The sequence below is a fragment of the Argiope bruennichi genome, chromosome 5 (assembly GCF_947563725.1).
Source record: "Argiope bruennichi chromosome 5, qqArgBrue1.1, whole genome shotgun sequence".
Taxonomy (NCBI): domain Eukaryota; kingdom Metazoa; phylum Arthropoda; class Arachnida; order Araneae; family Araneidae; genus Argiope; species Argiope bruennichi.
This window is the reverse complement of record NC_079155.1, coordinates 47,754,336-47,770,549: the sequence shown is the minus strand read 5'-3', so window position 1 is coordinate 47,770,549 and position 16,214 is coordinate 47,754,336. Positions and strand designations below refer to the sequence as shown.

The window sequence follows — 16,214 nt, the reverse complement described above, 5'->3', positions numbered from 1 at the left end:
CCAAATTTGGCCTAGATATACTTTTATACTTTGGAAGGAGAGAATGTGCACCTCAGAACGATTGTTTTGAAATTTTAATTCATTAAAAACAAACTAGAGTTTGATGTTTTTTCAAAAATATTCCCATACAAAAAGGATTTTTATACCATATTGTTATTATATTTTCAATGAAGCCAGTTTAGTTTATGAAAAATTCTTTAGTCTGGTTTAATTAACTTTAAAGCTTACTTTCAGGTATAATTCACAATATTTTCATTTTTGTCATGATTTTCTTTCTTTGTTGAAAACTAAAGGGTTCTGTTTAATATCTGTGTTGTTTGCAGAACGAATAAAGTAGGGAAGTTGAAATAGTAGTATGTTTAGAAGGTTGGTAAACGACGTAATAGCGCTGTGATATCGTGGAGGTCTCCATTAGAAAAGTTTATATATACAATGACCAGAATATAGGTCGATTCTAGCTGAAATTTTTCCTGAAAATTACGATTCATTTTACCAAATATTTCTTTTCAATAATAGCTTCTTCCACATTAGATATTTATTTGGGAATAAAATTGTCAAGAATTTAAAAAAAATTCTGAAAATAAAAATAATAATTAAAAATTAATTAAAAGATCATGTTTCCATCAAACTATTCACAATCGACTAAATATGGATGAATTACATTATTGTTATTTTATTGTGTATTATACTGTGACGAAATCTATAGGTACATCACTGATATAAGATACTAGCTTTTATCTGCGACTTCGTACGCATGGAAATAGATTGGAATTTATAGCATCAATGGCTTTATCTTTTGTTACTCCTGTGCATGCATGAATTTTCAACGCCAATTGGGGCAACACAAATGTACGAATTTTCTACGCCAGTTGGGATAACGCAATATAGATTATAAATTTTTAATTTCCTTTATTCTGCTTTAATTTAATTCAAAATTACTTCAAAATGAATCAGAGAGATCGATTAATTAACAATGTTTAATTATAAATGCATCGAACACTAAGAAAAATAAACAGAATCGTTTGAAATAATAGTCAAAATCATGTTAAGCCTAATCTCATTAGCGTGGGAACCCTCATCCCTCTGAAGTTTTATTCAGTTGGCGATTTTTGGCGGGAAATTTAGTTTTTAATTAATAAAGAATTAAGCACTCAATTAAACGGAATAAATAGTAGCCTATGTCCTATTCCAGACTATAATCTATCTCTCCGCTAAATTGCATCGAATTCTGTTCAGCCGTTCTGGCGTGATTGACTAACAAACATCCATCCAAACTTTCACATTTATAATAGTAGTATAGATATAAGAGCATGTCTTTTACTAATTTTACGCACCAGAATCATAAGAGTAGTAATCTGATGGCTAAGCATATGAAAATGGAAAGCTGCAAATGACTCGGGTGGCTGAAATCTTAGGCGATAATATCCTGCGATTTGCGTCTAGATGAAAGCTGTAACAAAGCAGTTATTGCAAACCTACAAATAAATGGCTAACAAAAGCAACAAATTAATGGAAAAAACAAAAACTGTTTCTGGAAAATTATATTAGAATACTTTTAACTCAAGTAGTCAAAATAAACCTTTTTTATATTTTTGCACAAGAAAATTGATTATAAATTTTACTTGTAGCTCACATTTATCTTTATTATCTTTACTGCTATCTTTTTTTTTAAACTTTTGTTCGGATAAGTTATATATGTGCACTAAAAGTTGTGTAACAGTATGACTATATTAAAATTATGTTTCGTTTTGAAAATATTTGATATTTTTGTATCATTATAAAATGATCTATAAAATCATTTCGATAAAAAACAGAAGACTGAGTGAGTAATAAATAATATAACCTCCAAGTTATGTATTTAATCACGGTATTTCATTATAATATAAAAGCCAAGTCAAAAATGTAATGCCGCAAATATGACAACTCTGTTCCGTTCAACTTACAGACGAATTCCAAATTTGTTCGCTTATTGCAAAGAAGCGAACCGCGGGATGCACACTTTCTGCTACATACAATATTGATTGATATATTTAGAATAAAACTAATCTGTCAGGCGTATCAAATACATTTTTGGCGCCGAGTGATGTACATAAAATTCCAAAATCCCCAAATGGTGTTCCTGGTAGCTAATGGGTTAAGCCCGTGACATTATGTGTCCGAAACATGACTAAATTAAGTTTAAAGTTTCTTAATCATTTTATTTAGGATTATTTTACTTACATTAACTAAAATTGGCTAAATCTTTAACACGAGCATAAAATAAATAATTTCAAATTTCCTAAACCTTGATTATTCGTTACCAAGTCATAAAATATATAAATGCATTGCTTTTGCTAAAACATTTCCTTTAATATGATCTCCTCTTGCGATATCATATTTTTAACTTATGAGTGACGAGTAATTGATGACAGAAACTAATTTCTTCTCATTTTTTTTTTCCAGAGAACGCAACCCGGGATTGCTTAAGAAATGCCAGCTGGTCTAGTTGGTCTAATTACCGCTCCTGCATTCCACTGACTCTGCCCGAGGATGAATATCTCAAGGTGATGATGAGAAAATCAATTTTAATGACTCTCATTTTCGCGCGGCAATTATGGCTATCGATTTTTAATATGAAGACTAAAAATAAAAAAGAAATAACATAATTAAATGTTTTCATAAAGTGGAATATATTTCTTAAATTAGCTCGCTAACTTCCACAAATAATATTATGTAAAATTATTATTAAAATTATTTCTAAATGAGTAGTTATAACCAATTTTTTTTTTATATAATAGAAAACTTAATTGTTCTAAGTCAAAATTTTAATCGGAAAAACATAAGATATGTGACTACGTTGGGGATGAATTTTGTGAAAAACGTTCGAAAACTGCTATATTTTTGAATATATGCATAAAAAAGATTAAGAAAAACATCTATGAAATCAAAATATACCATTAAATGCCAAAAAATTTTTTAATTGAGAAATAGGGCACTTTTTGGCTAAAAAAAGGCATAAAGCAAAAATCTTCTAGTTTAGAGGTTTATCAAACGATTTGCTTAAAATTTTGCAGATAGATTAAGGAATATGTTATCTAGTTTCTGAACTAAAAAATAAACTGTATTTCTATTCATTCTTTAAATATTGGCATTCGATTAATAAATAACATGAAATTTTCAACTTTTTTACATTGTGAAGCTCTTAAACAATTATAAAATATTTTTAAATGAATAGATTACTTATTCTCTAGTTTAAAAATGTTGAACATATTGAGAAATTATTATACTAAATCTGAACAAAAAAATGAGCATTAGATTTTAGTTTATGAAATTTTTCGTAAGAAAATTCTATCATATTCTATATATGAAAAAAATAGCATTTGAAGATATAAACCAGCATTAAGACGTATGTTAATGCAAATATAAAAATCAGTGTTATTTCACAAAAAATAGACCTGGAAACAAAATTCTAACAATTTTGTAAAAAAAAAAAAAAAAAAAAAAAAAAGTCCAAACTTTAAAAATGATAAATTTTAAAAAAATTCATAATTTCGCAAAAAATTGAATTTTTAACATAGTAAACTACCAGAAAATGTAAACGACAGAAAACATATGTTCAAAGTCTATAATAAAGTGAGCATTAAATACACAAATAATAAAAGTTAGTGAAACATAAAAACATTTAAAACCCGCATGGAGGATTTTAATACTTGTATACAAACAATCTAAAAGCTGTGAAGATCATATTTAGAATTTGGAAGTTTGTGAATTTCGAAACTCAAAATTGTATTTTTAAAAATGCATTAAAAAAACTAAATTTCAATTAAAAATTAAATTTATTACATCTTTAAAACATTAAAACATATCATTTTAAAAAATTAATATAATTAATCTTAAAGACATTAAAAATGCTAGAGTTTTCAAAGCTGAATATAATAAATCTTAAAAACGTTAAAAAACACATTAGAAATTTAAAAGTTGAGCCATTATATTCTAAGCCTTAGCCTTATCCTATTAAACTATGGCCCAACAAAATCTAAAAGAATCTTTATGAGATGAAAAAGGAAAAGGAAGGGAAAAAAATAGGCGCCAAGATCCTGTAAAAAACAGTCAAATAAATCAACCGAGGTACGTTGAAAACAAGCCATTAAAAGTCTTGGAAAAAACTTGTATGGAATCAGTTACCAAAAGTACTTTCAGAGGTTGAAAATGAATCGTGTCTTATCTCCCTAGTTTTCTTAAATTTTAAATGAAAAATTAATTTCAGTCGAAAATGATGTCAAATTTCCATGCTTCACTTATATTTGTTTCTTTTCATTAATATATTTAATTTAAAATATTACCTACCTTTTCTATTTTATAGTTTAATCAACTAGCCGACTATTTTATTAGTAGCATGGCTTAAAATTTATGCAAAATGTTATTAATGTATTTAATCAACAGGTTAAAAAAAGCTAAGAGTACATGAACTTTATAATACTCCAAATACATAGGTTCGAAAGATGAAATTTAACTGATGTTATATTTATAATATTGGAGAAAACATAATAACTAATAATTATCCAAATACTACAAAAAATTAAATAAAAATGTTACGAAAATTAGTTAAGAATATAATTTAGTTAAAAATTAAATTAGTTAGGCACATAAGTAATAAATTGATTTCCCTTTTTTTTTAAAAAATATTATCAAGCATATGCAATTGCATATATACTTCGATTTAAAATATAATAAAAAATAATCTTTAAATGGTTCGAATTAACTTCCATTATTGTTTAACTCATCTTTTCCATTACTAACCGCCTTTGGAGACCAGTTGATTCGCCCTGATTACTGACTTTTTGCGCTATCGAATGGTTTAAGATGTATTTAACAAAAAAACATTTCACCGTGTTATTTGACACGAGTGAAAAAGCTCAAATTCAATTGAATCAGCTTACTACAAATGAAAAAGCGTACATATTATAAAATAAAAGGGGAAGTAAAAATCTTACTACTGATTTAATGATTGGCGAGAACACGTGATTAAACGTTTTTATGAATGAATTTGAATTCCATCTTCTTCTTCATGAGCACAACAGCCCCTTGCAGACCTTGGCTACCTCAACCATGCGAACTTACCAGCGCTGTCTATCCCCCACAAATCCCTTTAAGTTCTTTATCCTCAGAACAATCAGGTCTCTTTCCACATCATCCAGCCATCAAATTGGAGGTCTGCCTCTGGCCCAGGATCCCACTGGATTTTTAAAAGTGGATATTTTGAGAGCGCTGTTTTCAGGGCTTCTCCAGATGTGGCAGAGCCATCTTAGCCTATTGCTCAGGATTACCAGTGTGTATCTGTGGTTGCCTATAGAGTTTGTATAATTCAAAATTGAATCTAGTTCGCCAACATTCTCTCTCTAGTACAGGGCCAAAGATAGTGCTAAGGATCTTTCTCTCGAACATGATCAGAGAACGTTGAGTGTCCAAGTTTCACTTGCATAGAGCAGAACAGGCGTAATTAGAGTCTTATAAATTCTTAGTTTAATTTATCGACTGATTAAGTTGGATTTTAGTTGTTTTTTTCAGACTAAAGTAACATTTATTAGCCATTTTTATTCTGTTTTGAATTCTATCGTAGAATTTTAAAAAATTGTTACATGTAGTATATCAAATTGATTTTAAAATATTGTTAAAATTAAGGGGGAAATTATATGGTAATGAAATTGATATCACTAAAAAGGTAATTTTTTGACTTAAGTTTACTTTTGTAAAATATGAACATCAATTTCCTAAAGCAAGTCGATAAAACCCATCGACGACATTTTACCCTTAGTTATTTTTAGGTTCGATTAAAGTTTATATTTCTTGATTTCTTTTAAATTTTCGTTTCTCTAACTAAATGTACTTTTTCGTGATACGGTGAACAAGGTCCAGAATATATCTATGAATATTTTAAAGCTCCGCTAATTAGTTCCACAACGCGTTTAATTAAATGCTGCTGTAAAAGCATTGGAGCAGTTTGTAATTCGTATGACGGTTTGTTTACATTTAACTACTGCCATTCGACAGTAAGTAATAAAAGTAATTTCTGTGTTATGAATGTTAACATTATATATAATATAGATTTATAGATTTTCAAATTATATAACTAATTTTTTTATAATTTATCTTTTTATAAAGTGCAGTTAACTTATATTGGGGCCAAATGGTTACGTGGTCAAGACGATTTAAGTTTATCAAAAGATTAACCAAAAATATTTTAATTCCGAAATTGCTCTTATAATTACCCTCTGTAGTCATCTAAGTCCTTTTAGAATTTCACACTAAGTGCCGAGACGTGTTCTTCTGAATATGAGTAGAGCAGTACGTCCTCTTACACGTGACCATCATATATCATTACTGGGGAAAACCAACATTCAGTCATAATATGAAATAGCCTCTGCGGATAAAGATGGAGGGTTTCAGAGCTACTAATAAGTCAGCCGTCAACGCAGACGGCCATCAGTTCCTACGAATGAATAGAGTTTCTACATATTAGCAGCCAGACGAAGTTTATCAAGATTATTAACTTAATCTCTGCCTGATCTAAAACTTGGTTTAAAAGGTATTTCTGTTCGGATACGAATGTTTCGATTTATCAGACAAAAGTTCTATTCAAAAAAATAAATGTGTAAATTGAAAAGTTTTTCAAGTATACGTAAAATCCGATTAAATAAAAGGAGTATAAAAGAGTGATTTTGTTTCAGAATACATGCTTCGGATTATACATGTATCAGATTAAATAAGCAATTAAAATTCTTTCAAAAACAAACAGTTAATTTACCAATCGAAGCGGTCCTCCCATAATTTTCTCATATACTCTCTAATGAACTTATCATGCTAGAGAATGCCTTACATGACAGAGGCGTATAACAGTTACGGATTATTACATTTTGGCTTGAATTTATCATTTTCACTGAATCTACCGCGTCATCCTTGGCGAGTTATTTGGCGATAAATCCCTGGCATGCGTTAATAGCATCCCAAAATCAAATTTGTGTTTTAGAAAGGTTTTTCTTAATGGAATGATACCAAACAACTGATTTTCTTTTCTTGCATTCTTTCTTTTCTTTCGCATATTCGTGCATAGAATTGGCGTACAGTGGTTATGAAAATTTAACCTATGACTTGAATATAGCATCCAAAACTGCACTTGTAATCGGAAACTCACTTATCAAATTTGATATATTTAATTCATCGTGTTAACACGTTTCTGAAAATACAGACCAACAGACAGTCAACCAGTAGTTAGACGTGTCTCAAAATTTGACAGCTTTCTACATTGTAGATTTTAAATTTGTGCACCGAATTTTATCTATCTAGCTCTCTTCGTTTTGTAATTATCGTGTTGTAACAGATTTTGCTCAGTTTGTCAGAAATCTGCAAATTGGGAGTGAAGACCACAAACCAAATTTCAACCGTCTAGCTCAAAGTGTTTTTGAGTTAATTTTGCCACAGATAGACAGATGGACACTTTCTAAAAATATGTTTTTCAAACTGAGGGAGTTCTACAACTTAGAGATTTGTCAAAACCTCGAATTCGAATTTTCAGTTAGGGAACGAGTGCTTCTTTTTATCAAATTAAATATATAATTAAAGCTTCTTTTAGAAAGAAATGGGTTATTAAAATTGGTATTTCAACTATACAACTGAATGAATTATACTGATTATAAAAATTCGAATTATTCTATTCAAACCTGAAAAATTTTAAAATAGTTTAGACAAGAATGACAATCTCGATCGTCTAGAATGAAAAAAAAAAAATCATAAGTATAAAAAGAACATGATTAAATTCGGTTTTCTAATCCAAAACATTGTAGAATGGTTCTGTTTTCGATACGCTCTGCGTGTCTTATCTTTGGTTTCATATCATTTTGTTAGGATTCCCATTAATTTCTTCCCTTCTTTGGTACGAAATGAATATACGATATTTGTCTGTTTAAGGTTGAGCTATTTCATTATATATATAAACTATTCTTTTCTATAACCTTCTTCTACTTCTCATAAAACATTATTATTCCCTCTTTCCAAAACTGAAAAACTTACTTACAAAATATTCTTCAGGGTCGGTTTTTATTTTACTTAAAGATTGAAAGAGTATATCAAAGAAAAGATTTTTAAAAGGCAGAAACCGGAGAACAGAATTGTCGGATGGAACAAAATAATGGGAGTATGGAGAATGCCTAGTTGGGTTATCAATTCAAGTCAGGTTAAAAAAAACACTTCTAATTTTTGTTTTTATATTTTTTTTGCGTCGACTTTAATTTTGCCAAGCTGTTTGTGATATTTGGCAGAAGCGATAGTTCCGCCTTAAAGAAGGTGTTCATATTATATATTACATATTTTAAGTCCTATAAAATGAACAAAAGAAGTGGTCTTCGTATGAAGATTCAGCTTCGCAACAGTTGAAGATATACTGTGCTTAGATTAAGTGTATTTTCGATGTGTGTATTTCGTGTATTTCGTATATTAAGTGTATTTCGATTCGATACAAAATTCAAGTTCCGTCTCCATCGACAAGCCTCTTTAAGAAAGGATTTATTTTAAGTTGCTGAAGAACCAAATCGAAGGGAGACGCGGCTCATAAGGCTGTCTCCTGTTAATCTAAGCTTTACATCGACTGACAAATCCCAACCTGATCTAATAATTATATACCTTTTCTCATGTGAATGCTAGTGGCATCCTCTATCTCATACACATTATGACAGGGATTTTCATCTAGCAAGATCTTGATAATGCCTTTATTTATCGTTCCTGGACGACCACTTCGGTCTTCACCATAAAAGTCAAAATTGTCGGCTCTAAATATCTTAAACGTATTTCGTAAGGCCCCAACATTCGTAGCACCACTCTCTAAATGTACAAATATCCTCTGTAGTATATTTTGAATTATCTTTTTTTAAAGAAATGAAGCATAACATATTTCAAATGCCTCTTGATGGCTATCCATATTAACATTGAAGGAAAAAAAATTATAAAAGATTGTATCGTCAATGTTATTTAAAAGAACTCTAGGGCGATTGAAACTGATGCCACAGAGGCTAATAATAAAAGTAAGCATTTTTATATAAAAATAATTGGTTTAATTCATTTCTGTTGGAGTTTGAGAGAAACATAATACACCCTAATACATCGTGTAATTTACAGAAAGAATTTCTTTAAAGCAAGAATTGTTGTAAGCTCTCTATCTTCCAGCAACTCTATATAGTACTCATTTCTTTACTTTGCTTTTTTCAAGTAACAATTTTTTACATTGCTCAATTTACAGAAAGTATGCCAATTTAAAAATAATATGTTAAACTATCCTAAGTTAGAGGATAAAATACGAACAAAAATTTTATAGTATATTTGTCATGTAATTTTTAAATCATTTTTTATGATTTGTATTGATTTAAGAGCTGCAATCATATAACAGCGCAATAGATATTAAACAGGAACGATCAATATTTAATTTGACAAATAAATGCGATGTTAAAAATTCTAGAGTAATTAAACAAAAACATATTTTAATAAATTTAATAAAAACATCTTTTAAACATACTTTTTATAAGTGTGCTAAAAAAATGAAGGTTTTGCTTTAATCATTTCCTACTTGTTAGTCTAATAATTCCTTACTAAGAATATTATGGAATACAATTTTTTTTTAATTTGCCATCATTCACGACCAATTGCATCGAATTCAGTTTTTTTTAATTAATCGATTAACTGGTGATTAAATTCTGAAAATATTAAAATTGTGCATTATTAATGAGAAGACATAAGAGTGTAAAATTTCAAAATTAGCACATTAAAATAAAAAGTCCAAAACGATTGCAGAATTCCTCTTCATAAACATCAAACAAGTCACGCTAAATAAAATGATAGTACAAAGGTTACATTATTGATGTGCGCTTTATTTAAATATTTTATCTCTCAATTTTTTTATTATAAAATAACTTCAGTTAAATTTTAAAAACTTAAAGAAATGCCAAACCGATCTTACATTTTTAAAAATTCCAGAATATTTATTATAATAAACTGTAAAATATATTAAAGATAAAAAAAGTAAATAAACGCACAAAAATGTTATTTTTTAAATACTTATATTATTTGACAGGAAAGCAGAAGATATTTTTCATCAAAAATATGGAGGTCTAAATAAAATCGAAAAAGTGCGAGACTTCGAAAATAATATTATAAGAAAATTAATCCTCAATGAAATACCACATAAAAGAAAATCCCTAATTATTCTTCAACGAAATATAAATTTTATATAATAAGATTAAAATTTCAATTTGCAAAGAATATTTTTAGAGGTATTTCGTCATTTTTATTTTGAATTCTGTATTTTTTAACAATTTTTCTAGTTTTCAGTATATTAATAATAGCGTGCATTTAAAAACTTTTTTAAAATTTTTATGTGTATCATTCTTTGCTCTATATTACAAAAGACAATTTTGAAATTTGGCGTTCTTATGCTCGCTGTGCTGACACGTTTTCGCCTGTTTTTGTTTCATATGAAAATTTGATCGTTATATACGTCATCAATTTTTTTCATTTCGTCCTCATTTTTAGAAAATTCTGAAAGAAAAACGCTATTTCAGTACATATTCTACATAGAATAAAAAAAACATACTATTTCTTAGAAATCTCCATATTTGGTTTAAATACTATTATCAAGTTTCATTCGTCTGTCTCAAGAAGTTTTTGACTTATATTCAGAGACGGACATGATTTCAGAAATATATTTTGTAAAATATATAGAGAAGGTCTGGAGCATAAAGATTTCTCGAAATCTTGAGGTCGAATTTTTGGACCATTAAACTTTTTGTTTATTTATTTCTGTACGAGAGAGTAAAACTAAAAGATGAGAAATGAATTCAATAGAAACAAGCTATTTACATTTAAATTATTAAGATAAAGTACTAGATATAAATAACAATGAAAGACTGCAATAATTTTTAAGCTTAAAGTGACAGACATAAAAAAAGGTCCTTGCTCCATTTGGAATGTTTTCAAATGTTTTTTGCAATACATAAAATACATTAATAGAAGTTTCTAAATGTAGTTTCATGCTATCGTTATTTCATAATGATGCCAAATTTGATAAAGTTTACAGGAAATGAAATGTGCATCTATATAATCTGTTGTTTGTCCGAAAAATTCTTTTTCATTTATACAGTTTTATCTTAAAGCTTTCGAACAAACAGCCGCATCGTCCAGAATTTTATTTTCTTCGATCAAAGATTTATTTGTTCGCTAAAATAATTTTTTATTTTAAAAGTAGATTTTATTTTTTGCATAAAATTTGTTAAAAATTCACCTGAATAGAAAATTAGCGAAGAATTTTCGATTAAGTTAGTTATGAAAACTCTGCAATGATTTCAAATGAAAGTAATTACTTAATTTTCATAACAGGTTTTCTCTCCGAAATCAATTATTTTTGCCAACAACAATATGAGAAGATTCAAATATTTATAAAGCCAACATGTCTATTAAAAAATTCCAAAAATCCATATTATTAAAGAAATTATTCCGTTAAAAATAACGTGTTCGCTTTAGTGAGTGTATAGTGATACAATCAACAGGCCTCAGTAACAAATAACGACATTTATTAACACGAAGACACACGTGATGAAACGCAGCCGAGACGTACAAAACAACAACCCACAAGTAGCTAATCGGCAGTAAACAACAACCACAGCAGCACACAAAGTGGGCAGAACTCAGCAAGAGGAAGGAATGTGCGTAACTATTCTCTAAGGTCTCTCCAAACGCCTGCTATTCCCCACTGTCTCCTCCTTTAACTATACCAAACTGCCGACTCACTACTATACGATTGACTATTCCACACATGACTGGATGCTGTCTCAATACTTGCCTCCAAAACTCGGCTCACGATACCTATTCTCAATCCACGAATTGAATGAGCTCCACTAAATGCTTGCACTTCGCTGAACTGCTCCAACTATTCGTCGTTGACTCACTATATGAATGACTTCGGCTTCGATAGCCGGTCTTTTATAGCTTCCGGAGCAGGGCACAGAAGGTTCTCAAACAATCAAGCATATCTCGCCTCTTATTGGTCCTATAGCCAAAATTCCTGAACACTTAAGTATTATCCATTTTGTCGCCAAAGTCACCAAATTCGTCGTCATGTCGCCAAGCTTGGGAGTCATTCATCTGCATCCAACCAGCATCCATTAAAGCTGACCGTAAAACTATATTTCCTACGATGGAACTAATTGTGCTGGGAAGCAACATTACAGATTCGTAACAATATGGTCATTTTGAAATAACCAAACCATCTAAAAGATATAATGGAACTTTTCGTGATATTTCAACAAAACTAATTTTAATAATATATTTTATCAACTAATAATTGTACATTTTTCCTTGACAATGTACCAAAAGTTTAGATGTATTATCTGAATATATTTTTCATATTGCCTGTTTTGAAATCAGTTTTAATGTGTTTCAAAAGCTGTTTGTAAATAAATTTATGTTTTTAGGTATTGTGGGACATGAGAGATGCCGTCACCGTCTATTATGTTGGTTATGGCATATCTCTAATAGCCTTATCACTAGCCCTCTGGATTTTTGTATATTTTAAGTAAGTACCCTTTTTTTCAATTTTATAAATTGAACTATGAACATGCTGATGAACAAAATTGTGAATATAGATTTGGAAATTTTCCTAAGTTTATCTCGATTTTTTATTACAAGAATTAAATTTTGCAATAATCTCTCAAATCTTATATAATTCAAACAATTAAGCACACCTTAATTGATAGATCCGACTTTCAATATAAATAACACATTACCGAGAAGTGTAGACATGTTTTTATTTTTACATATGACAAATGGTTTAATTTGAAGTAAAAATAAAGAAGAATCAACGAAAAACTTCTAAACTGAAGATTTTCAGAAGCATTTTAAATAAACATATGCAGATTTTTGTCTCAAAAAATTGAGAATACATCAGTGAAATTTTTGTAATATCTCGCAAAGAAAGAAAGTGTCCGTATTAAGTTGCTTGTCTTTTGGCTTTTATAATGTCTCTAAACGTCGGGATACCGATTCGACCCATTTTTGATGGTATCTCAAAATATTTTACCCCATTCTTCTTGCAACGCTGAATTTAAAGGAGTTTTGTTTCTAATTTTATGTTTTTGGACCTCTGTTTCGAGTGTGACCCACAGATATTGAATAACATTGATGTCGGGGTACTGTGTTATGTGTTTAACTGCTATTTACAATGAAAAAGACATGTATTTTGACGTTATATGCATTCTGTTTGGAGTCGTTGTCCTGCTAGAAAAGGAAATTTCCATCTAAACCCAAATATTTTGTACTTTTCTTTAGATTGCTGCGAAGTATATCCAAGTAATCCATATGGTTTATAATGCCATCTATAAGAACTAAATTTCCTTCCCCGGATGAAGTCATACAACCCCAAATCATGACGGAGTCACCATCATGTTTAACTGTAGGACGCAAATTTTTTGGATCCAAAGCAGGATTAGGCTTTCTCCATATGGTGCGACGACAGCCACTACAAAAAATTACTGAATTTTTTGTCATCACTAAATATGAGTTTCTTCCAAAAGCTATTGGTCTTCAATTGATGAGCTTTTGCTTCAATTCAAACGCTTTTTCTGAATTTGCAAGCTGATGAACGGTTTCTCTCTAACTATTCGACTTTTATATCCTGCTTGTCTAATTACACTTCGCACAGTTTCAGCACTTACATTTCTGCCTATGATTTGATAAATTTCTGCATCAGGTTAGATTAACCGTATGGTGCAGCAATCTAAAGGAAAGTGCTAAAAATTTAGGTTTAGATGGAAATCCCATTTTCCTGCGAGACAACAACCCCATACACACTGCACATAACGTCAAAATGTGGTGTCTTTTTCATTGTAAACAGAGGTTACACATCATCACCACCATAATACTCCGACATAAATGCCATTGAATATCTGCGGGCCACACTCGAAGCAGAGGTCCAAAAACACAAAATTAGGAACAAAACCGATTTTAAACAAGTGTTGCGAAAAGAATGGGATAAAATATCTTCAGATACCGCCAAAAATTGGTAGAATCGGTAACAAGACGCTTAAAGGGCATTGAAAAATCCAAAAGACAAGCAATTAAATTCCATTTTTATTTTAATGCATTTGCTGTCTCAACAAGTTCCTGTTATTATTTTTACCTTTTTTTTTCTTTGCAAAAATACTTATTTTTGAACGTCACAATTAATTACTTTTGAAGTATTAACTTTCATTGAATATTTATTAATTAATATATTTTGGAATAGGCATCTGTTTTTAAAAATCAATACAATTGAAGCAATCATTTTTAATGTAGGTCTAGAGAATTTTCTATCCGAATAAAACTCTGAGAAGTACTTTCTCATAACCTTCTATGACAAAGAGAAAGAAACGTAACCTTCTTTTATTTTCTACAATGACTTGGAGATAAAGTTGAATCATCTCACCATACCTCAAACACATTCTACTATCCTTTCCATATGACATGATCGAGGCTAGATGATAAAGAAATGGAAAAAAATAATGAAGTGAATTCAGAAAAAAAAGAATAGATATAACAGGAATCCCGAAATTTTAATTTTCTAGCTTAACTGCAGTGACTATCACTACCCACTATGTAAATTGGCCGGCCGAAATTTAATACTTTTCCCAACTTGTACGTTACTTAACTTCGGTCGGTCTCCTCTCTCTCTCTCTCTCTCTCTGTGTGTGTCTGTGTATGTGTGTGCGTAAAATAATCACTATCTTGTTCTTGTTTGTGCCACAGTATTTTTTGAAGCCTAATGTATTTAAGTGTTGATTCTCTATAACCCCCCCCCCCCAATTCATTTTCTTTTTCAAATGTGGATTTGGACAAATGCAGTATTCAAAGGGTGGTTACATGGGAATTTTTTTGTAGAATATTGCCATCTTCGAACACTAATAGCCTAGGGACTGTAAAGAATGTCAAGTATTCTTTACGCTGAGAAAGGAAAAATATGTCAAGGTTTGAAATCTCAAGATTTCTTCATCATTTTTGGATTCATATATATTGAATGCATGAACATCCCCTAAATTGCATATGTTAATTTCTACTTTTTAATAGTTATCTGCAATTCCTTGTAATAGGAAAAAATAATCTTCTAATCATGTTCTTAAAAAGTTAAAAAAAATTATCTATCTCAAAAGGTCTTGCTGATTGTTCTGAGATTTCAATTTTTAGTAAAGAAAAATATAAATACGTCTCAGCCGCCTATAAGTCTAACCTCTACCCCCTTCCACATTGAAAAAAGCAAGCTAAACCTAGCAATTGTTTTTTTTACTTTCTTCTATACGCAGTATATAATTAGAAAATATTGTATGCAATCTTGCCATAAGTTCAGCAGACCATCGAAATAAAATGAATCATGAGGAAAAAGAAATGTGTAATGCAATACAAGAGTAGATAAAATATCAAAAACGTTAAACAAAATTTTGGCCCAGTGCTTGGACATAGGTAATACTTTGCAAATCATTGATATCAATAGGCACCATTTGTGCCTATTCCAGGCGCTTCTTTCTCTATAGTAGACTACAAACGAGAGGAGTCATGAGAAGTTAAGCACATAACTACTTCTTCAAATAGGACCATATCATTTAGTCAAGTGAATTTATATCTAGACTGCATAAGGGTTATTCTTCGGTTATTATTGATTAACGCAGTATTTTTACGACGCAACCACTAGTCTTCATCTTGTGTACTGAGGCTGAATCCTGCTGGAATGCCCGCGCCTTGCTGTTGAACATAGTGGTAACACGGGGTCATATCGCCTTATCATTACTGTCCACCTGGAAATTTCTAGTCACAGGGAACGTGTTCACATGATGTCTCACTGGTTGTAGCATTTATTCTGTCAATCGTTCTCTTGAGGTATTCTTCAACAGTGATTAATGCTTCGTGTTTGTTATGCGCATACTTCTGCAAGTACAACTTAGATATGCCATGTCTCATTCAAATAAAGCATTGATTTTACCAACGACCTGGCCTCTTATGATAGGCATGCAGTCCTTGGTCACCATGGACTACATTTTTCATTGATGATAGCGACGTTCCAGAGAACTTTTGAAATGTGATAGCAATAAATTTTTTCAGCTTAATAAAATAATTCGATTGTAGAACACTTTCATTGGAAATAATGCATAAACTAAAACAAGCTATACTGT

The 16,214-nt window shown here is 30.2% G+C and overlaps 1 protein-coding gene across 1 annotated transcript in view; it reads left to right on the top strand.

The window, feature by feature from the left end:
- LOC129969582 (diuretic hormone receptor-like) overlaps window positions 1-16,214 on the top strand; it is a 365,366-nt gene that overhangs the window by 271,314 nt on the left and 77,838 nt on the right. Inside the window, exons 5-6 of the mRNA XM_056084217.1 lie at window positions 2,443-2,543; window positions 12,492-12,592. Of these exons, the coding sequence (XP_055940192.1) occupies window positions 2,443-2,543; window positions 12,492-12,592 (202 nt within the window). The remainder of the gene's footprint in view (window positions 1-2,442; window positions 2,544-12,491; window positions 12,593-16,214) is intronic.